General features: G+C 32.8%; 2 protein-coding genes across 5 annotated transcripts in view; one reads left to right on the top strand and one right to left on the bottom strand.

Moving 5' to 3' along the window:
- LOC137253561 (putative uncharacterized protein DDB_G0282133) overlaps positions 1–24,442 on the top strand; it is an 84,348-nt gene that overhangs the window by 9,521 nt on the left and 50,385 nt on the right. The window lies entirely within an intron of this gene.
- LOC137253562 (uncharacterized) lies at positions 544–23,452 on the bottom strand. The gene is given in 4 exon segments (XM_067790740.1): positions 544–1,449; positions 1,451–1,608; positions 1,669–2,065; positions 23,136–23,452. Coding segments are annotated over 4 exon segments (1,242 nt in total). The 5' UTR covers positions 23,151–23,452; the 3' UTR covers positions 544–777.

The raw sequence follows: 24,442 nt of genomic DNA, 5'->3' as shown, positions 1-24,442 counted from the left end.
CTGAGGAAAATCCAACCAGCATCATTGCCGAGGTCTCAAAGTCCTTTTAGATAAGTTTGGATAGGAAAGGAAACAAATTCCTTCTTTTGCGCTATTGCACCGATGCTCCGACGGTGGCGCATACCAACAAGTTCTCTCTGCGAAAGCTTTCAGGATTAGGAGGAAGAGGAGTGGATTCATCACTTTCTCTGCCCATGTCCAGGACTGCAAACATTACGACTAAAATTTCTGGCACAGACTGAGAAGGTTGATGTATCACTCTTACTTAAGTTCATCAGAGAAAGCAAATGGTTCGTTGGAGACCATTAAGAAGTAATCTGTTTGGATGCAACAAATTAAATGGGGTTGCACTGAAATGACAGCCCTTGGTCGGGAAAAATACCGAGTCACTCTGCTACAACAACAACAACAATCTGGTTGGACGAATGTGCCGCCACCCGACACTCATTGAGGGCACTCACAATGGAGAAATATGTCTCCAAGTAGAAGTGCGGGAAACTCCCACGCACGCCCTTTTAACCTAACCGTACCTGATGACAGCTGAAATATACAACAATATTAAAAGTTTATGAATTTTCATGAAAATGGTGACTCAGACGTGTTGGACTTAAGTGTGTTTTCACGAAAATTATCTGGCGTTTTTCAATAATATTTTTTTTATCACAAAGGTTGTAAGAAAGCTAAAAAGGTGCACTACCCATCCGAGTATCTGGGTAATACAATACACTATTAGAGACTTACTTATTATGTATTTCTTAATCTTTTGTAGACTATAAATTAAAATTGTAATCCGCGTGTTATTGCTGCATTTTCTCTCTTTGCTCCCAGCAAAAGCGTATTACCACGATAAATACTAAGATCAGTTCTAAATAAGGGACCCAACGTTGATTGTCCTTTTCTGTTATAATTGTTATTATTTCGTATATTTGGCGCAATATATGGACGTTGACTGGTTGGCGCATAACCAGCCGGTTGTTGTTGCACCTTTGGATTAGGATGAAGTGATGGCAAAATGGAATTAACAGAAAAATTCGGACGCGCATTTGCATTTACCAAATTTGGCGTTGTATTGTTATTATACTGGTATCCAACTGACGGCAATTGAGTAGTCGTCTTCTTTGTAATAGACGGTGCAATATATGGTATGCCGAGTGTGTCTTCTTCCACTGTTATATCATAGGTGCGACCCGATGAAGGATTTTTAATACTAACAACACTTTTACCACCCTGTGGACAGGGTTTAGGATAATCATAACCTTTTGGTATTTCTTGTCGTACCATATATTTCTCGAAACGTATATCTTTTGTTAAGTCTTCTTCCGATGAACTATAATTGGAATTAGCCAATCGTTCACGTGTATACTTTTTATCTAAGCCCAACGATTGTGAACGCTGTGCGCTAGTTTGATTCTTTTTCATGTTGTTGTTGTTGTTTCTTTTTCATTGTTGGTATTAATTCAGCATCACCTTTAATTTTTTCCACTGGCTCTACTTTAGTTGTCTCTTCTCTTCCTTCTGCCGAAGCAGACTCTTCAACTGGTTTTGGGGTTTCCATTTTTACTTCAACTTCTTTTGTTTTTGGTTTTATTTCCGGTTTTGGTTCCAATTCTGATTTTGGTTTTGATTCTGTCTTTTGTTTTGGTTTTGGTGTTGTATTCATTTCATTACTACCATTATCATTATTATGTGTATTCTTTTTCACAAAATCGAATAGATCATCTATATCTGGTACATCCGGTATACGACCATAACTATCAAAATTATCTCTAAACGCATTCGCCCATTCTTCATTCTTATGCAATTCTGGATTAATTGCTAATTTTGCGCTATTCTTGCCACTGTGATTTTTAATCACAGTTATGGTTTTGACACGTGTTCCCTCCTTAGAATCAATATTCGTTGCAGCGTAGCTAAGGCTTGTCTCCCGTTTAGATTGATTCAATGTTTTTGGATCTGCCGTTTTGGCACCGAATGTATCTGAATATCTCAAACTGGCTGCACGATTACGTTTATTTATTGTAGCAGCATCAACAAGAGTGAGTACTATGATTATGAAAGAATTTAACTGTAATTAAAAGAATATTAAATATCCGTTAAAACTAAATAACAAAAAAAAAAAAAAACAAATGGTAAGTTACATCAAATGTATGTTAAAACTCAACCGCTAAAACATCTCGTGAGGTAAATCCTCTAATCTCTCTACCAACTGCGATTAAGCCTATGTTATGGGCAGAACTGCAAAAAACCATTTTAGAAATAAAAATGATTGAAAAGTACGAATTTTTGAACTTTATATATTTGAATTAATATAACGATTGAAATGAACTTTTTCCAGGTCCAAAACTAACAGTTAAATTTCGACTTATAATTTTGGTCTACAATTAAAAGTTAAGTCCGATTTTTTTTATTTGTCCTATGGAAAAAACACGATTATGTGTAAGCGACTGCAGAGCTCAAAAGTATAGAAGGAATTATAAAGCTTCTCAATTCCAAAATAATGACCTATCTAAAATAAGGATGTGAAGTTAAAATAAAAAACAATCTTGGCTATATTTGTAAGGATGAAAAAAAAGAAAATTCTGGGACCCTATGAACAAAAGCTTCAAATTTAGAGGCGGACTTTTGCAACGCTTTGTACAGTGGCCGATCCAGTATAAAGTCAATTCTCCTGCGAGTAAGAATGTGTAGCAAAAATGATTTGCAAATTTTTTTAGTTTTCTTTTTAAGTTTATTTTCGTTAATTAAAAAAAAAAAACAAACCTTGTAAGAATTGTCTAACCAGTTTCAAAAACGTTGAAAAAAGACGAGTTAAAAAATTTTTGTGAATATATTAAAATTTTGATTTATAAATTTGGTAACAGTTATGTAGTCCAATTAATTTTAATCTCACGAAATACAAGTTAGAAGTTTCTCAATTCGAATTCTGTGAGGCTTTAAATTTGTACTTTGTTAGACTGAATTCTTTGCATACTAAAAAGTTTCTGAAATTCTAAATAAACTTTGGAAAATTCCTTAACGATTTTTAAATACTTCTCGAATGTTCCAAAAACGTTTCGGAGATTTTGTTAAACATTTTTTCTTTTTTCAATTCAGTAAGTTTTTTTTTAATATAAACGAAATAAAAAAAAAAAGAAGAAAATAATTGTTACAATTTTCAAATGATGTTTGCTGCTATTTTTTTGGTGCAGGTTTTACTGTGAGGAAGAACCCGACAAAGTACACGCTGACATCAAAGGATTAGTCTTGGCACCCACGTCAGCTGTTGACATATAATCTTAAGGACGTCGGTAGCATTACAAGTGAAAACAATATCAAACCATAAATCCAAAGAAGTCACTTGCCGACAAGTTCTACTATGCACTGAGAATGGAATTGACAAAAAACCACAACGTATCTTATTATGCACATCCTATGTCAAAAGAATATGCGATGGCTCTTTGTTGTATTCGAGAGAAAAGTTCACCTGAGGATGTGCTTATGCTTTTCTCTTGATGCGAACTGAGTTGGAATTGAGTGACTTGGTTTCTATTATTGTTGTTGTTGCGATAAAGACACTCACCGAGGATTTTGGAGACTGTTATTGATGTTGATGGTCCTTTGCCGGATATAGATCCGGCACGTTCCGGTAGCGAGTTACGAACCCAATCATATCGGGAATGATTTAATACTACCACATACTTTCTACACCATACCGCCTAGTTCCATAAGAAACTTGAGGTCGTCAAATCCAAAGCCAGCTAAAGAAGCATTATTCGCCACGAATAGGTGGGGTGGGCAATTGGGTTGGATAAGCTGTAAATTGCGCCCCGTTGGCCTCCTTCGATCTTTCGAATTGGCACCAGTTACGGAATGAAAAGATGACTGGCGTGCTAAGCGTATAAGCGTAAATTATTTTATGAATTATGACGCTCAATAGAAAATAAGCTCACATTATTTTTTCCTGAATGATTCCAAACCATTGAATGCAATATTTTACAGCTACATGAATCTCTTAATGTGTACTAGACATTCGCTTTGCTATTTGAAGATCGAAAATCAAATGCAACACATAAAAAGCACCATAGATTCGCTTCCGCTGGTTCGAAACTGCATTATCTCTATATTTGTGTGTAGACAGGGAATTTTTGAAACAAATTCTGTCATAGTTTGTTCTTAAAAAGTTTACGGACAAAGAGCGTTTTCTAACTGTCATCTGAGATAGGATGAATATACATATATACTGTGGAGCCTCCGGCTTTTATATACCAAATAAATTTATTGTCGAACATGCTACTATCCAGGACGCCTTGAGAATACGGATGTTGGCATGCGTATTCTGCTGAATTCAAAGCACGCCTGAATAAAGAAATAATAAATACACTCTCTCATTGTCTTTCGTAAACAACAATTTTCAATAATTAGACTTAAAAATTGTACTTTGACTACAAAACTGCAAAAAGGTGTTTGAAAATTCTTGATAAAAAATCTCGAAAAGCTCGTAAATAATGTTTGCTGCTATTTGTGGAATCACAGCTGTACCTTAAAAACGTTAGTTCCCTGCTTCTACGAATAGATTCCTCTGTAGGCCGCATGTCCTTATAAATTGCATATTACAGTGCTTTTAGCATTTACAGGTCAAAAGAAACTTAATTTCATATTAAACTATTTTGTGGCTTATGAGATATACAAGTTTTAAAACTTGCTTTTGTTGAAAACAATTTTATTAAAAGTTTCATTCGGTTAGAAAAAGGTTTCATTTGATTTTTGAAAAAATGAGAAGTAGTATTATTTTCGAGTAGTAATATTCGAACTATACTATTCATTTAAAATAATTCGAATAATAGCTTACTATTCAAATATCTTATTATTTAAACTCCTCTAGCGGTATACGGCTATATGAATAACGATTTGCAAAATACCTGTGCCCCACGATCATCGCTTTTACGTAGGAGCATACAAATGTGTTATTTTATCTATGTAAGCAATGATGTAGCGATAAAAACACTCCCCGAAGATTTTGGGGATTCGATGTTAACGGTCCATTGCCGGATATACATAGATCCAGTACGTTCTGGTAACAAGCACCATTAAGTTACAAGCCCGATCATCTCGGGAACGATTTAATATGACCACATTGAACCGTCTTGGCCATCCCGCCCCACCACCTACTTCCATGAGGAACTTGGCGTCACCAGAGCCTCGGCTGCTAAATAAACAGGATTCGCAGCGGGTAGGTGAGGTTGACAATTGGGCTAGAGAAGCTATAAATTGCGATACAGGGGCTGTGTATTTGTAATTTATGTGGGTATTTTAGTCGACTTACGACAGGCATACATGCCGCGGGTATATTCTAAGCTCCTTTATCTGCGGGGGGGGGGGGGGGGGGGGGGGGGGGGGGTTTGTATGTAAGCGATGATTGTGGTATTATGTTTTTTTTTGCAAATAATTATACGAATAGCAAGGTTAGGTATTCGAATAGTAATATTGGAATCAAAAATATTTGATTTAAAATTAAATGTATTATTCGAATAATCCCACTCCCAATATATATTTTTATTGAATAATGTCATAAAAATGTATCATAATTTTGTCCCGAAAAGACTAAAGCACTATCCAATCGACGTGCCATACGAAAACCAGCACTCTCAATATTTTTTTACTAAGGAATTCAATGTAAAAAGTTTTAAAAGTAGAGCTTACAATTCTCGAATTACTCGTAAGGCTCGCGAACTTCTCGGCATTAATTTAATCGATTCATTGGCTGTTTTATATAGAGCTTAAGATTTCTGGAGCACAAACGAAGATGTTCACAAAACCACAAGTAAAAACACCGAAAGGTATAGAATACTGCCAATGCAGCGACTGAATTGAAAGTCGAGAAGCTCGCGAGTATTTCGAGATTCGAGAAGCCGTGTTCTCGATGTCTTGTTTAAAAAATTAAAAATGATTGGGAACAAAATTATATGTATAAATATGTTTTGAGAGAAGTGTCATTGGAAAGCAATATAATCAACAAAAAAATCACAAATAAAAAAAAAAACAAGTGCAAATTCCTTTTTGATGAAAATTATTTTTCCATAACGTCGCTCCCAACGAAAACTGACACGTTTGAATATTCATGGAAGACTGACACGTTTCGTTGTTCGCGTGAAAAACTAGCAGAGCTCAGTTGCGTTTTTCTTCGACACCAATAGCGAAGCATTTTAGTCTTCCATGTAACCGACTTTATGATGTATTATGTTCCATTTCTTGTATATTCAAACTTTTGATAATAATCAACAAATAAATTCGCAGCAATTAACAAAAACTTGAAAGAATGAGGTAGCAAAGTTGGCGTTACGACGAGTACATAGTATACCAAAACCGCAATACCTCGTCCGACGAAAGCCACTTTTGAAGATAATCTGCCCACTGCGCCCGAGTGTCACTGACAACTGATCCCTGGTGCAATGCTGCTTCCATGATTATCGGAACGAACAATAAGTATCGTTGTACCCTATATCTAAACTGCTTGAAGTATAAGATTTCCTTTCGACCTGTTCTCATTAGGAGTAACACTTAAGTTTGTTTATATACAGCTGAGAGAAATAAAACAGCACCAAAAATAGTCAGCAAATGTTTTTTTTTTTCTTTTTTATACGTGTTAATGTAAAAAACTTTAAACCATGTAAACCAAATTCGAAAACGTTTTCGAAAAAATTTCAAATTTCGAACAATTTTCAAAAATCTTCATAAAAATTTGCAAATTTTTGATAAGAATTTTAATAGCTCATTCGATTTTGGTCTAACAAGTTTTTTTCGAAGTAGTTTTAGATTAATGTATATTAGAACGATTTCCTTTCATCCAATGACAAATTTGGTGAGGAGACAAGCCGATTTCAGCGTTCTTCTGAGAACGGAAATCATTCCAATATACATAAATTAATCACCCTGTCGAAAATTCAACAAAACAATATTGTTTAAGATTGTCTGTCATATAAATAATTAATATTTTAATACATTGTACAGATCTAAAATACTCTTCGAAAAAATATTGTGAAAAACCTATACGAAAGTTGATAGACTTCAAACTTGTACTTAACTAGTTGGCCTGCAAACCTGCATACGCAAAAATTTCTAAATAAAAGTTTGTAAATTTTCGTGAGCATTATTAAAAGGTCGAACTTCATATTTTGGAAAACGTTTTCGAAATTGGGTTAAATAGTTTTCATTCGTTCATTAACGTTTTCTTAATTAACCAAAATAAAAAATGAAAAAAAAAACTGCTGATAATTCGCAAATAATTTTTGCTGCTATGTTTTTACTCGCAGGGGTATATATTCGTTTGTACCTATGATCTATGTAAAACGTACCCGAAATAATGTGAAAAACATTATGCTTTATTATCATCTCCTTAATGTAATGACAATTTTCATCGAAAGCCAAATTAAAATGTCGATATGAAATTTTCGACGATTCCTTACAGGTGAGTACTTTGAATTTATCACTTTTGTTTGTATTTGATGTCAAACGGTCAGTAATTGCGACGCGCTTTATTTGAAGAAGGCTCTGAAAGGGAAAGCGTCCCACAAAGGTTGACTTTAATTGGGAAAAATTATTCTTGTATACCCACCTCTTGAAAATCGACTTTTGGATTGGTTTAACACTAATCGATTAGTTGTTTGCATTCGATCGTTGACAGATTCGACTATTCGAATAGTTTTTTTTTTTTTTTTTGTAATTTTTAATGAGCTCTGAGCTTCGTAAACATGTTATTGTGCGTCATATGTAACTCATTTATGTAGGAAGGGTATTAGGATTAAGTTTATTAAAGTATAGTTGGCAATCCATAAAATATACCACTTAAAGGTTAAGCGGAAACTTGCCGAAAAAATGAACGAAGCGTCGTTATAGACAAAAAAAATTAATAGCAGTTTTCGTTCAAGGTAGTCTGTCGCAAGGAGTGAAAGTTCATGGACGTTAATCCGTACAAACGGTAGTTTTATATTAACTTAAGCTTAAATACTTATTAAAATGAACTTAAATTAAAAACGCAATATAAATGAATTAAATTTGTGAAAATATAATTACTTTTAATGAAAGCAGCGCTATCCTTCTTTAGCATTCTCAGGAACTGGAAAAGAAATACCCAGCTACGTTTCCGGAAATTTATTTTGCAGCAAACAATTTTATTTTTTTGATAAAAAATTATTTTATGAAATTTTTAAATTCTATTTTTAAAGAAATCTATTTTTTTAAACCGTTACTATTCGAATAATGAGAGTTAGTCGATAGCATGATATGTTGAAATCGAAAGCCAGCTAGTCGGTTTCAATTGATGCAAAAGTAAAGTTGCTACTAGAATAATCGACTAGTCGATTAGTCGAATATTCGTTTGTAAACAAGAGCCCTAATATCTGCAGACCATTACACAGCAACTTGTTAGGAGTTGACTTCATTTGCTGGCCCCTTCTAGACGATATTAACTTATGAAATAGCGTATCAGTAAAATTTGTAATGATTGACCAATTATAATTTGCAATATCCGTGCATTGGTCTATTGACCCTCGCTCTTTAGAACTCGTTAAGAGGGACATTAAGATTAAGATGGTCGCTTACTTAAACACCAACTTTTTATGCGTACCACTTAGTTTTTGTAGGCCGGAGGAGCTCTTTGAACACGAAAAAACATCAGCAAAATTATTTAACATTTTTGTCAGTTTCTTGATTCCCTTATATAAAAAAAAAAAATTTATTTTAGGAAAATTTTATAAATCGTGTAACCAAAGCTATGCAATTTAATGTAAAAACCCTTTTCGAAAAAAACTCGAAAGTTAGAGAAATGTTTTGAAATTTTCATTCAGATTTGTGAATACTTTTCGAATTTTTAAATTTTTCGAAAACATTTTTGAAATTGGGTTGCATAGTTTTCGTTATAAAATTATTAAAGTACATATTTTCTAAAATCAGCGAGAATAAAAAATTAGAAAACATTTGATAAAATGTGTTAACAATTTTTGCTGGAATTTTCGTGTTTGGAACTGTAGATAGATTTACCCTTGGAGTCAATCATCTTTAGCTTTTACACCATCTTGATCGCTTTTCTGCCATTTTCCTCAGGGAAATAGGTATATGATATGAATATAGTTTTTGCGAGATATACATCAAGTTGTAGGTCTGGTCGATTATACAAAACCTCAGCCCAAAGTTCCAATAGACTCATAAATCTTTAATAATTTAATATATTATTAGATATAGAAATCTTTAAATAGCATGTCTCGAAATTGGTGCCCCTTAGTCGAATTTTTCGAGTTCTCCGATTCTGGTGAGCATACAACGATTTCAGGTAAACTCAATATTTTGGTAAGAATGTCAAAAATCAAAATTTTTCCAATTTTTGGGAATCTTCTTAAGATCATGGCGTATATCATTAGCTCTAGAAATGCAGTGGAAGTCCATACTTTTCCAATGTACCAGATCTGATCTTTCTACGATAAAAATACGCTCGCAACCGACCGAGATGTAATGAGTGACAATGCAACGGCATGGGTGCTCCATTTCTCGAGAAAAGTATGAAACTCAAACAACTCTATCAAACAATTTTTATTCATCCTGGGGGTAGATTCAGTAATTGTGAGTTTTAAAATGTGCTTTTTCTTCATGTAATTTGTGTGAAGTAAAAACGTGGAAGTGTTGAAAGACAATTTTGGATTACCCTGTATAAAGAGGAGTATTCCTTAAAGAAACCATAGTAAATTTTGTGTTGAAAGGTCTACGGTAGTGATAAAATTTAAATTCGGCTGAGATATTCCACTTTGTCCATGTCTAACCACCAAAACATACAGCGGCAAACACAAAAATAGCAGTGGCAATTTTTAGCAAATTTCATCAATTAAATTCGTTTATTTTTGATAATTTAACCCTAGACGGTCATCCTTCGTCAATACGACTACGCATGATCTTATTTTCACTGTAAATATGTTTTATTGTTTGTGCTGATCTCCGATTTCGTACAGCGATAATTGGTTGTTTACCCTCTTTGAATGCACGCATACAGAGGGGCACGCAAATCGTAAATAAATTTTTTTTCGGTTTTGTTTTATGGCGTAGTCAAATTGACGAAGGATCACGTTTATGTGACTTTCAGGTTTTTGTGGTATATTTTTCATGATCGACTGGTGATTTATTTCATTTGCCACGACTACTAAGCAATTGTTAAATGATGAGGAAATAGAGAAGTTTCTCTCCTCGATCGATGACGATGAGTTGCAAAACGAAACTAGTGAATTAAGTAGATCAAGACGAATGCACCTAAAATAAAAGCTCGTCAGGTGGAGAAACTAATGTGGATCTATGCGATTATGCTCATATTTCAAGCTCTTCACATGAAGAAACTGAGGTGGGTGAAGACGAAGTTCCCCTTAATATTTTAAAATCAAATTCTAATATTATATCATGCTCTAAAGTAATGGGAACAGGTGGCCATTATGCCAATTTTTCGGCATGTTGAACATTTCTTTTATAAATTTTGTTTTTTGTTTGTTATTTACACACACAATATGTTTAAAGTCGGACATAAGCCTTTAAAACGTATAGATTTTATAAAAACGCTTTTTACTCGCCTTATAAATAGTCATTTAGATGACAGACTTAATATGCCAACTATTACCACTACGATAAGAAATGACATACTAAATTTACGTCCTCATCATGCACAAATCGATCTGAAAATATGATACCGGCAACAGAAACTAAAAAACGAAAGATTTGTGCCATGCGTCCTTCTTTCAAACGAAAAATAACGAAGGTGGTATAAGCAAAGTGCCATAAACACCTATGTGAAGCGCATAAAGTTGATGTTTGTGCCTCCTGTCTTGTCTGAGGTTAGAACTTTCAAATTTGCTTTTCCTATTTAAGTTTAATTATTTAGTTTTAAGAAACTTAAAGACTTGTATGAGAATTCCTGCCACAAATTGTGATTTTTTATTTTTTAAAAGTCAATGCCTTAAAGTTTTAGCCAATTGATAGACGACTATGAATTATTAATTTTAGTTAAAAGAATATAAGTTTTTCTTTTTATTTTTGACTTGTATTTACCAATAATGAAATAAATTTAAAAAAAGAATAAAACTCGTTCATTATTTCTACACCCACCCTTCCGAAAATGGATTTAAAATAAGGCGTCGTCATAATGACTAAGGATGACGTTAATGTACAAAAAATAAGGATGACCGTCCAGGGTTAAAAAAAAAACTTCGGTCAATATTGTAACTGAAAATATGCAAACTAATCTCAAAAACGTTTTTTTGAAAGTTTCAAGCTTTTTATTTAGTTTTTTTTAATTCTTTTAATTCTTTCGAGTTTGCTGTTTTGTAGCCCATCAATTTTAGTCTAATAAAGTCAAGTTATATATAGGTTTAAAAAATTGTTGTGACTCTTGACAATTTTCTTTCCGAAGGATGTTTTAAATATTTCTTCATAAAAAGGGCGCATAGTTCTTTTGTTTTTTTTTTTAAGAAAGTCTGAACAACCCTTTCGGAAAAAAATTGTTAAAAAACAATACGAATTTTGAGAGACCTATAACTTGTACTTCGTTAGACCAAAATTGATTGGGAGTGTAAGCAAACCGGAAGCACTGAGAGTACAAAGAGCCAAACTAATCCAGTCAGCCGTTTTTTTTTTCAATCGATCAAATTGACGGATTGACTTACACCCATCTAAACGCAACTGCATGTTGACTGTAAGCTTCGTCAATAAGAGTCACTAACCGAGCAAGCTTCACCTCCGAATGTCGATTCAAAATCAAAACGGTAAGAAAATTAAAAAAAAGTTCCATGATTCAAAAACTAGACACTAGGAGCTACAGTTTCTTGTTTTTTATTTCATGTACGACCATTTCTATCGGTATTACGGCCTGTTGAAAATTTTGATCCCTTAATGTTTTTTTTGAGTAGTGTATAAAAGATAAAATTTTACACACTTTGTATGGAAAAAAGTTTAAACATCCTTCGGAAAATAAGTTGTAATAATTAATACGAAATTTGAGATTTCATATTTACCTTTCACCGATTAAGGTTAACGGAAGAAATGAGAAAAATTGAAGTCTTTGCCGACTTTTTTCTCGTGTAGTTTTTGTTACACAATTTTGCAAAAAATTTTGATTTTTTATTGCTCGCAGGTGTACCTAACTACACAGTTGAAGCAAAGCCAGGCAAATATTTTCCTGGGAGTCGAAGTATGTTTTGAAAACGATTTTTTGTTTTGTCTAAATATTTTTAATGATGCTGTGTCTTGTATGCAGCCAAGTTTTAAAATGCAAAGACGAATTTCACCTTAAGCGCCATTATAACGCTCGTCATCCTGATCTCCAGTTAGTAAGAGGAGTAGAGAGAGATCAGTTGATTGCTAAACTTAAAGACTCTTTTAGGATAAAATATAGTAAATTATTGAATACAGAGCATGCTGACTATAATGCTTTGGAAGACAGTCAACTGAAGGTAACATATGCAATAGCTTTAGCGTTAGCAAAGAAAGGTAGGCCTTTTTAGGAGGGGTTTTTTTTTTTAAAGAAATGTGCCTTGAAGCCAATGACTGCAATCGTAAATGGTCTTCAGTTGTCAGCCAGAACTATGACTCGAAGAAGTGAAATTATTGGGAATTTCCTACAAGCGGAGACCAAAGAACGTATAGAAAATGCTAAATATGTATAGGTTTGCTTTGATGAAAGCCTCGATATTTGCGACACTAGCCAGATGATTGTATGCATAAGATCAGTTGACAACTTTTTTAATGAATCTGAAGAGATTTTAAATCTGCAATCAATGTATGGCAATGTTACTGGGGAAAAAATTTACGAATCTTTCGAGCGTAATGTTTTATCAATAGTAGGCAAGGAGAAGCTTTCAGCTATATGTACAGACAGAGCATCTGTTTTGGTTGGCCGTAAGCGGGGTTTTGTAGGGCCATTAATTAAAGCCGAAATAAATGTTGCCACATGTCATTGTATTATACACCAACAAGCTCTATTTGCAAAATCAATTGGCCTTGTCGAAGTAATGAAATATGCTGTGCAAATAATCAATCGTTTGAAAGGTGGACACAACGCTCTTACACATAGGAAGCTGGTAGCGTTTTTGAAGGAAATAGATTCAGAATACAAGGATGTGTTACAATTTACAGAAGTCAGGTGGCTCAGTCGGGGAAAAAGTTTAGATCGTTTATTTTGTCTTAGAGAAAATAGCTCGTTTTTGGAGTCCGAGGCTTTTCCAAAGGATGCTCAAATAATTAATACCATTAGATGTCCCGAATTTCTATTACAGCTAGCTTTTCTTACAGATATTACGTTGCAAATAAATAATTTAAATCTAGTTTTGCAGGGAAGAAATAAAAGCATACGCGATTTGCTTCAAGCAATAATTGAGTTTTCCACAAAGCTAATTAGTTTCAAGAACGAAATGGCTTGCCAAAACTTTGTTAACTTTCCAAAAGTTTCCGAAATATATTCAAAATTTCCAAGTCCCCAAAAATTAGATAAATTCATGGAAGAAATAAATAATCTTCTAACAAACTTTGACAGTAGATTTAAAGATGTTTTTTCAATGAAATGGGTTATAAACATTTTTAATAGTCTATTGACAAGCTCACTGGAGAATGTACCTATAAATATTCAAGATGAGCTATTAGCAATGAGGGATGATTTAGCTATTCCATTGGAAACCGGCATTCCGTTTTGGAAAGATATTTGCCCTAACAAATACAGGGCCACTAGGGACCTTGGATTAAACACGTATTAAATGTCTTCGACAACATATATATGTGAGTCTACATTTTCGTCAATGTCTCTCATAAAACGCAAACGTCGAAGCCAGCCAACGGACAAGCACTTGGAAACATTGCTCAAAATAAAGTGCTACGATAAGGAAATTCAAATTGAAAAATTTATAGAGTTTCACAATTTATGTAAATAGTTAACTTTTTAAACTTTCTGTAGTTTGTAATTATCATTATCATCACATTATTAGTTTATATTTCATCAAAAAATTAATATTGATTTCAAAATGTAAAAAACTTAAATAATTAATACATACTCCCCTAAGGAAAAGTTTACTACGATCACGTAAAAATTACATATACATACATATGTAGGTATGCTACTTTCTTTTTTGAAATACCTAACTTATTTTGAATATTCATAGTAGGTACCCGAAGTACGTTAGCTTTATTTTTCTGAACACCCACATATGAATTAAAAAAAAAAAATATTTTTAATTATTGACAAAAAAAAAGTTAAAAAAATCAAAAAAATTTCTATTAATATTTAGGTACTTTTATCTGTTAAGTTATGCCTACAACAGATACTTTTCGTATTACAGAACTTACTTAAATTCATAGTGCTTCAAGCACTCGCTTTATTTCGTTTAAAACCCATATATTAATTAAAAAAAAAGTTATTTATTTATTGATAAACAACTTAGGAAAAACTAAGCACAAAGCATACACACATGTTTTTTTTATTAATATCTAAGTTAAGCCACCTTCATAATTTAACTATTAATACAGCAGATACATAGGTACATTTTGAATTCCGAAAATGTGCTTGAAGCACGTTAGCTTGATTTCTTTAAAAACCCACATATGAATTAAAAAAAAAAAAAAAAAATTATTTTCAAAAAATCACCCTCCAAAAAACTTGAAAAAAAGTTAAAGTAGACACAAAACATAAGATTTTTATGTTTTCCTGTCAATTTAAGTTACGTCGACCACGTCAAGGTTTATATTTTAACTTATACAACATATACATTTTTTCCAGTGCAATACCACCAACACATAAACATTTTTGAGCGTAACACACTAATATTCCCACATATTGCGTCCTCTCACCGTGCCGGCCTCTGAGTTGAAGATGTACTTACATTTTTTTTACGAAAAAAATCAACTCGAATAAAATTAAAGCTAGCTCCTCGTGACATGACCAATTTGGAGCTAAAGTTAAAGCGAAATTACTCAATGGCCAGGTTCAGATCACTGCGGTACCAAATTGTATTAATTGTGCAGCCGTTTCGGTCTGTTTTTAAAAATTTTTATACTCAGCTGAGCAGAGCTTACAGAGTATATTAACTTTGTTCGCATAACGGTACCCCGTAACGGCATACACTAATCGAGATAGATATTGACTTCTATATATCAAAATGATCTTGGCCATGTGCGTCCGTCCATCCGTCTGTCTGTCCGTCAACCCGATAACTTGAGTAAATTTTGAGGTATCTTAATGAAATTTGCTATGTAGGTTCCTGGGCACTCATCTCAGATCGCTATTTAAAATGAACGAAATCGGACTATAACCACGCCCACTTTATCGATATCGAAATTTTCGAAAAATGAAAAAAATGCCATAATTCTATACCAAATACGAAAAAAGGATGAAACATGGTGGTTGGATTGGTTTTTTGACGCAAAATATAACTTCAGAAAAAATTTTGTAAAATGGGTGTGACACCTACCCCATATTAAGTAGAAGAAAATGAAAAAGTTCTGCAGGGCGAAATCAAAAGCCCTAAATAAATTAGCGGTACCCGACAGATGATGATCTGGGTCACCCTGGTCCACATTTTGGTCGATATATCGAAAACGCCTTCACATATACAACTTAGGGCTACCCCCTTTTAAAATACTCATTAACACCTTTCATTTGATACCCATATCGTACAAATACATTCTAGAGTCACCCCTGGTCCACCTTTATGGCGATTTCTCGAAAAAGCGTCCACCTATAGAACTATGGCCGACTCCCTTTTAAAATACTCTTTAATACATTCCATTTGATACCCATGTCATGCAAACGCATTCCAGGGTTACCCTAGGTTCATTTTCCTACAGGGTTATTTCCTTTATTTTGTCTTCAAAGCTTTCAGCTGAGTATGTAATGTTCGGTTATACCCGAACTTAGCGTTCCTTACTTGTTCTGGTTATATTCTGCCTTTGCGGGAACATTTACATAACATTTCACTAATTACTTTCTTGTTATTATACTCACTGTAATTATACTCAGCGTGCTTTGCACACAGAGTATATTAACTTTGATTGGATAACGGTTGGTTGTACAGGTATAAAGGAATCGAGATAGATATAGACTTCCATATATCAAAATCATCAGTATGGAAAAAAAATTTGATTGAGCCATGTCCGCCCGTCTGTCCGTTAACACGATAACTTGAGTAAATATTGAGATATCTTCACCAAATTTGGTACACGAGCTTATCTGGACCCACAATAAATCGGATGATAACCACGCCCACTTTTTATATATATAACATTTTTGAAAACACAAAAAACCTGATTATTTAGTAAATAATTCACATAGAATGTTGAAATCTGACGTGTGGACTGATATTGAGACTCTTGATAAAAATTTGGAAAACAATTTTAAAATGGGCGTGTCACCGCCTACTTGTGATAAAATCCATTTTACAAATTTTATTAATCATACATCAAAAATCGTTAAACCTATCGTAACAAAATTCGACAGAGAGGTTGCCTTTACTATAAGGAATGCTTTGAAAAAAAATTAACGAAATCGGTTATGGACCACGTCCACTTTTATATAAAAGATTTTTAAAAGGGTCGTGGACAAATAAAATAACCTATATCTTTGCAAACAAGAGCTTTATATCAATGGTATTTCATTCCCCAAGTGGATTTTTAACAATAAAAAGGAAAACTTCAAATTTAAAAAAATGGGCGTGGCACCGCCCCTTTAATGACTAAGCAATTTTTTATGTTTCGGGAGCCATAACTCGAAGAAAAATTTACGTATCGTAACAAAATTGGGTACACATATTCTCCTTATAGCAGAAAATATTTCTAGTAAAAATGGACGGGATCGGTTAAAGACCACGGCAACTTAGATATAAAACAAGTTTAAAAGGGTCGTAGACTAGAATAATAAGCTATAACTTAGCAAAAAATAGTTTTGAATCAATGATATTTCACTTATCAAGTTTTACTGTAAGAGGAAATGGGGGGACATTTTTTTTAAATGGGCGGTGCCACGTGTTATGTAGAAAAGTAATTTATCTGAAATGAAATGTACAATTGAAGTTCACGCTGAGTATATAATGTTCGGATACACCCGAACTTAGACACCTTTACTTGTTTTATTTTAATCATACTCCGATAAATAATTCCGAAATGTTTCGAAATTTAACCCGATATAATCCAGAGATAGCCCCTATATTGCCGTCCATAGCAAACAGTATAGTTCGCTCTTACTGCCTTTCAGAAATTTTGATGCCAGTATATTTCAGCTACACGAATTTACTCATCAACTTTAATAATTAATCATTAAAAGTTAAAATATAAATGGGGTATTCCATCCCATTTCGACCAATTTTGAACCCCGACCCCTTTAGAATTGGCTGAAAGTTTTTCTTCTTTTTCTAGCTTACGAAAAACGTTTTTTCAGAATTTTTTAAAATTTTTTCATCAACTCAAAAAAAGTTATGAATTTAAAAAAACACCGTTTTTGTTTTCAAAATGCTATAACTTTTTCAAAAATTTACCGTTTGGGATCTTTTTTTTTTTAAATTTGTTTTTAAATGTACTTTTCGGAAAAAATACAATAAATTTTTACAGTTTTTTTTTTTTTATTTTTCAGTTTTTCGAGATTTTTCGAATTTCGCCATTTTTTTTTTCTCATAAAAAACTTCAATCAATTCTGCAATCATGCCCACTAATCCCGGAGTGGGCCGATTTTTTTATATTTTTTTTTTTTATTTAATTGAAAAAAAAAATTTCAAAAATAAAATTTTTTTTTCAATTTTGTTTATATAACAAAAAAATGTAAAAAAAATGATTTTTAAGTATTCTTTTCTTTATATATTATGGTAATCTAAGATTAAAATAACCAGGATTAATGACTGACACAGTAAATATGTAAGTTTTCTAAAAATAATGTAACATATATAAAGAAAAGAATACTTAAAAATCATTTTCTTACATTTTTTTGTTATATAAATAAAATTGATAAAAAAAAATTTTAAAAATAAATAAAAAAATCGGCCCACTCCGGGATTAGTGGGGATGATTGCAGAATTGATTGAAGTTTTTTATGAGAAAAAAAAATGGCGAAATTCGAAAAATCTCGAAAAACTGAACAATTACAAAACAAAAGCTTTAAACATTTTTTTGAATTTTTTCCGAAAAGTATATTTAAAAACAAATTTTTAAAAAAAAAAGGATCCCAAACGGTAAATTTTTGAAAAAGTTATAGCATTTTGAAAAAAACGGTGTTTTTTTAAAAATTCATAACTTTTTTTGAGTTGGATGAAAAAATTTGAAAAAATTCTGAAAAACGTCTTTAGTAAGCAAGAAAAAGAAGAAAAACGTTCAGCCAATTCTAAAGGGGTCGGGTTCAAAATTGGGCGAAATGGGATGGAATACCCCAAATATAAAACAAGATTTAAAATTTGTTTTATATTTCGAATTTCATAAATTTTTCAACTAAAAAAGCAGTAACTCAACTTTCCAAGACAATAAAGCAGTATAAAATAAATATTACTGATTTTACTCACTGAAAATTTGTTATACATGGAAATGTTATGTTTTAACATTCATTTCAAAGCATAAAAGCAGTGTGTCTCAAATTTTTCCATCAAAAAAAGAACGAGGCAGTTCGAAGTCGAATTTCGGGCTCCAAAAAGAACTATGTACCAGAATTGCATGATAATGACTCGCCATAAAGACATTTAATAGATCATATTCATTAATTTTAGTTGTGTACTAAATAAAACCACTTATTTAGTTAAAACAAACGTCTAACTCGCATTTCATATTTTTATTTTTTACACTTTACTATCTTCGCTATGAACGGCAGTATAATATTGCATTCCTTAGCAAAAAGGCAGTAAAGCCTAAAAAATAAAATCAGGGGCCAACAAAATTAATCGGATTCGCCGAAATGAACTCTAAAGACCATATGCCGAACGTTACCATTTAAAAAATAATAAAAATATAGTATCCATCATGAATGTATATCGTAAGATTTATTCTGCGCTGTTTCACATCTTTTCGATTCAATAATGTGAAAAAAGAACATAAAACTGAAGAGTTTTGTAAATTGTTTATAGATTTAAAAAAAAAAAAACATTCTCATTACTAAGTAAGGTGCTCTTAATTTTAATTTACCCATGCTCATAAGTAGTTAACGTTTTCTCAATACAACCTAACCATTTTTCATAACGTTTGAGGTGTTCTCAATATAAATAACGTTTTCTCATAACTGGGTTAAATGGATGTAGTAATCGTCTTGTGAAATGCTTATGGCCGGTTTTTTAGTGGGAGTTTAAGTTCCAATTAAAGTTGACTTGAGTTTAACCCTGGCACTTTGTTCGATGACACAAAATTTCGCTGCTCATCTCAGCTTGTGTGGCCGAAGCTGCAGGGTTAAACTCTTAATAAACTTTAACTGTAGTTTAAACTCCTAATGAAAAAGCGGGCCGTAATAACATTCAATTCAATTGTTCAAACCTACTTGAAATAAAGTCGGAATTGTTTTTTAGTTTTCTTTTCTCAAATTCGAAAACCGGAAGAGACCTGTTTATTTAATTTATCGATTGATTTTTATTAGAAGACACACAAAAACCTTGTTATTACTACCACGAGACGCACAAAGGTTTTCTAACATTAAACTTTCTTCATATAATCCAGCAGTCTTCTAAAATTCCAAATATTTTGCATTGAAGTGTCACTTTTTGGCTCGAAAAGAAGGCTTTAAGCACGTGGCATTGGTTGAAAATAATAGCCTTAGGCTATAGATACTCGCCCAGCGAGAATAAGTCGATATCCTATCAGGAATTATTCCGCGTTGTGCAGAAAAACAAACTCGAACTTTAATTAGTTGTATAACGAAAAAATCAATTTAATGAAATTATAATCTCATCTTCACACAGACAGTTAATGAAACAATAAGTCGAATTTTCTACATGAAAACGCTTATTGAGCTCAATTCACTTAAAGAATTCAAAAAAGTTGTTTCGCAAAATTAAAGATAATAAATATTAGAAGAAAGTAACCGATAAATTTCGTAAACAACTTTAGCTATTTTCATGTCGAGGCGAATTTATACAAGGTGATGGCCAATGCGAATCCATACCAGGTGGTGGACTCAATTCGCCGTGCAGAAAAATGTGGAGTCAAAAAAAAAATGTTCATTAGTTTCGATTAACTGACGTCTTGCTGAACCAAAGCGTTGCTGGAAAATAAAGCCCGAACATATGAGATTTTCGATCCAGCATCGCGTAAGTTCTCAGCTGAGTAGATTGCATATGGAGCGACAAACAAACACATGCAATCAACGCATCTGTCAGCGCACCATGCTGCATCAAAAATTTTATGTTACCGGGCCTTTAACATGGGCAAGCAATCAGCTGGCCACCTTGTACTGCATTCGACTTGTATCCTATTTATCTGCTCCGCATGAATACGCCAACTGAGTTTTTAATGAAGTACAGAATTTGATAGCGAAAGCAGCATGTACCAATTCAAAGTCAGCAAAAAATTTTCAGATAAATACAAAAACAGGGCCCGTATTACGATTTACGATTCGTGAACTAGCGACAAATAGTACTTGTTTTATGGTTGCATAGTTATCGTTTGATCAAAAATGGAGTTCAGTCACTCATTGTAAAACGTACTACGGGTCCAGTTGTAAGTAAAATTAGAAGGTCGTAATCAAGTCAATTCCTTTCTTAAAATGATTTCGTGTCAGGAAATGTTTAACTCTATGCTAGCTTTTGCAATAAAAATTTCGTTGATTGACCCTTATTCCTTATTTGTTGAAAGCAGTCTTTAATTAAAGAAATTGATATTTATTTGAAAAAAAAAACAATTTTAGCTGTAATTTATGATGAATACTTTTACCGCTCACTTCTACTCCTTTTCGTCACACGCTTTTCTCCTTTTCATTTACATTTTTTCTCTCTGCTAGTTATGTACCCAATTTCAAGCGAATCGCTTCACAAGTAAAATTTTTCGAATACATAGATTGGTCCCTTGTGCAACTCCTCAAAAAAGGTCACTGTAATTTAGATCAGCAAAATCAGGAAGGCAAGCCAATTACTCAGAAAAACAAGCGTTAGCTCCCAAAAGACTATTCCTCCTTCAAAGTTTCAAAAAAATATAAAAAGTAAGATTAACAAAAAGTCTCTTGGGGTGAGTTCCAGCCGCCAAAAAATTTCACAGTATTGCAACTATGTTTCTCCAAAGATATCCGTTTGCTTATGCGCAGGTGACATACACATGTTTGAACATTATTGAAATAATATAGAACAACCGAACGCGCGACGTTGTCACTGAAAGCCAATCGATACTAAGCGTCCTCCTTTGTCTACCTGTAGCAAAGAAAATGTTGCTCGATCTTAAAAAGTAACAATGCCGTAACAACTATACAGAGTGGGGACAAATTAAACAATTTTTTTCATTAATATCTGCAGTTCGTAATTTTTACCCGATTTGGAAATTTGTTATTTACATAACATTATTATTAGTTTGGATATATCAAAACTTAAAAATCTGAAATTTTCAAAAAGAGATTATTGGATAAAAAACATTGTTCCTTCACAAAATCAGTATGTAGTCCGATTTAAAGCACATAAGTATGGTAAATTGCAAGTTTCAAGTATGTGAGAGTTCTCGTTGGTTTTTTCTCTGCCGTTATTGAAACTGCAGAAAAAATTCATTAAAAATCCAGGGAAAATTTCAGACACTTGAAACTTGAAAAATTTGTTTTTCTTTTTTTATAAATTTTTTTTTCTGTTTCGAGTTGGCATATTCCCGAAAAACAGACCACAAACTTGTAATCGAGTTAGGTTTTCACGCAGTAATTTCAATTGCGGTTACTCTGATACAAGTTGTATGTGCTTGAGACATAAAACATAAAATTGTCGCAGTGTGTTTTTGTTGGGGTGTTAGACTATACAACGAGTTTGACACTCTTTTGAACTGCCTAAATATTTATTTGTACTTTCTGATATCACAACAAGAAATTGTTACTTACAGATTAAGTGTTCGGATCCTAGTAACTACGAGTACATGGGCACAAGTATCGAGGAATAGATTACTCAAGTCAAAAAAAGCCTCCTGTCATTTTTTAATTTGCTCTAATTCCCGCCAGGTTTACGAATCCAGAATCTTATATACTTTGACCATTCAAAAGTTATGAGTCAATGAACTGATGCACATAAATTTTGCGTAGACTGTAAACGTAATAGGGGCCCTGAAATTTTATTTTACGTACCATGAATGCTCGCATAGTACCTACGTAAAGCCAATAAACCTCACAAACTTTTATGAAAAATCGTTTCATTTGCGATATTTATATGCTTATGAGGCAATTGCGAGTTGTTTTAATAAATAACGGATTAATTTTCATAAGTTTTACTGAGCTTTTTAATGAGGACTTTCCCTTGATACTAACATATTTTGGTATCGATTACTTTTCTCGATCCTTTTATATGAGTACAGGTATCGAGCACAAGGTGGTATCGGAACTACACTACTTATAAACTATGGTACACAAATAGTATTTTATAAGATTTTCTGCTAATTTATTGGAAAACTCATTCCAATGCTAAATCACCAGAAGCTCCTCAGCTATATTTGACTTAAGCCCCGTCACATTAGCAGTTTTTCATATAGAATCGTTTAACTCAATCTTTTGTTGCAATCAAAGCATAAGAAGTAGACATATGTTTTGGCTAAGTGTGCTGGCACACTTTGCAAGTGAAATTATTTTTCCCACTTGTTGGTAACTGTTCTAACATTTTTCGCAATTCAAAACTGCAATATAACAAATGAGTTAGACACAAAATATGTTAGCAAGTATTTTTATTGCATAGGGAAAATGTTTATAATTTTGTATGTGAACGAGCAAGGCGAAAAAAACTTCAATTGCCAAGTCTGAAGTTCCTTCATATTTATAAACGCAACACCTTGGTTGATTGTGACGATGTTACTGGAATGCATAAGATTGTGTTAAACGCATCTATACGAAAAATTTAATTATAATAAACAGTCTCAGAATGATCTCCTTTGTAGCATTTATCAGTGTACATTTGCTTTTTTGTTGAATTTATGATATTCATTTAATTTAAATTTATTATATAGGATATTTAAAAACTCACAATATAAAACTTCATTTTCACTAAACCGAGTAATCTCCTAATAACGTTTTTTTTCACTGGTTAATATAAGCTTTTTGATGCGTGCTTCAATCCTTTATAAATGGCTTGAATGCGTGGTACAGCTTTTATATGTAATTTCAAGAAAGTAAATTCAAACAAGTCAAATTGATTTCCTATACAACTTTTATAATTAGCTCAAATACTATATTACGTTCATCATTATGTACAATGGCATTGTATGATCTTCATGCAAGTTGCAACTGTAAATTTCTTGTTATGTCTACTCCATGGCAGACGTTGCGTCTAATCGATGACGAGTTTTGTTGTCTTATTTGATCTGCTTTAAATTATGCTGTGTTTAATATTTTCAAAAACCTGTTGCGGAGACAAGTGTCAGGTTAGGACTACTGGAATATTATATAGTACATATATAATATGTTCATATAGGTAAATATTTATGTAAACCATAATTCAAATACTCGCGCTACATTAGCGACATGATTCAATTTTGTCACTTTTTGTTAGTACATGTTTTTGACTGAATTTGTTGATACTACGTACATATATATTTGGTTGTGCCTTTTGGTAATTACATATTAATGATTAATAAGGAAACGACAACCAGTATCTGGAAAATATTTTAAAGAGGAAAAGGCTGTTATATGGATTTGTTTTTTTTTTTTTAAGATTGGTTTGCTTTTCATTTGCTCAAAATTGTGAGTTGCAAAATTGGAAAATGTTAACCTAACAAATTGAGGGTGTGTAAAATAAGCTGGTATAATACCAGTGGTATTACAAGTAATTTTATCTGGAATTTCAAATTTTGAATCGCTTTAAATCGAATGTTTTAGCACATGTGTCCTTAGTTTCGGTAGAAGACTCTTGTGTTCAATAACTTCACAAGCGGAGGAGAAAAGTTATCTAATATTATGTTGTTATTGTCGCAGGGCTTAACCTGTGCTTAGTTCGAAAAAAATTTAGTTTTTCACGTGACATACATAATTAAATTAAACAAAAAAAAGATGAGCTACTGAAGAAAGAGTGATTCTTAATGATTTTATTTATTTATTTGTAAACATCTTTGCTTACGGTATGGTGGAATCCTCAACGTAAGCGTAAGGTGTAAATGTAAGCGTAAGAGTAGTCTTTATAAGTAGTATGCTATAAGGCTGACATAAATATGTACAATGCAAATGAATCGGAGCGAGTAATCTTGGGAGGTTCCATGAGAAAGTGAACCTTCGTGCGGGGATAATTTTTTTTTTTGCAAAACTGGAGACCGTGTGGATACAAATGTTGTAAAATCC

The sequence above is a fragment of the Eurosta solidaginis genome, chromosome 5 (genome assembly GCF_040869045.1).
Source record: "Eurosta solidaginis isolate ZX-2024a chromosome 5, ASM4086904v1, whole genome shotgun sequence".
In the NCBI taxonomy this organism is placed as follows: domain Eukaryota; kingdom Metazoa; phylum Arthropoda; class Insecta; order Diptera; family Tephritidae; genus Eurosta; species Eurosta solidaginis.
Note: the sequence above shows the minus strand (reverse complement) of the source record. Positions and strands in the feature narration are given on the sequence as shown.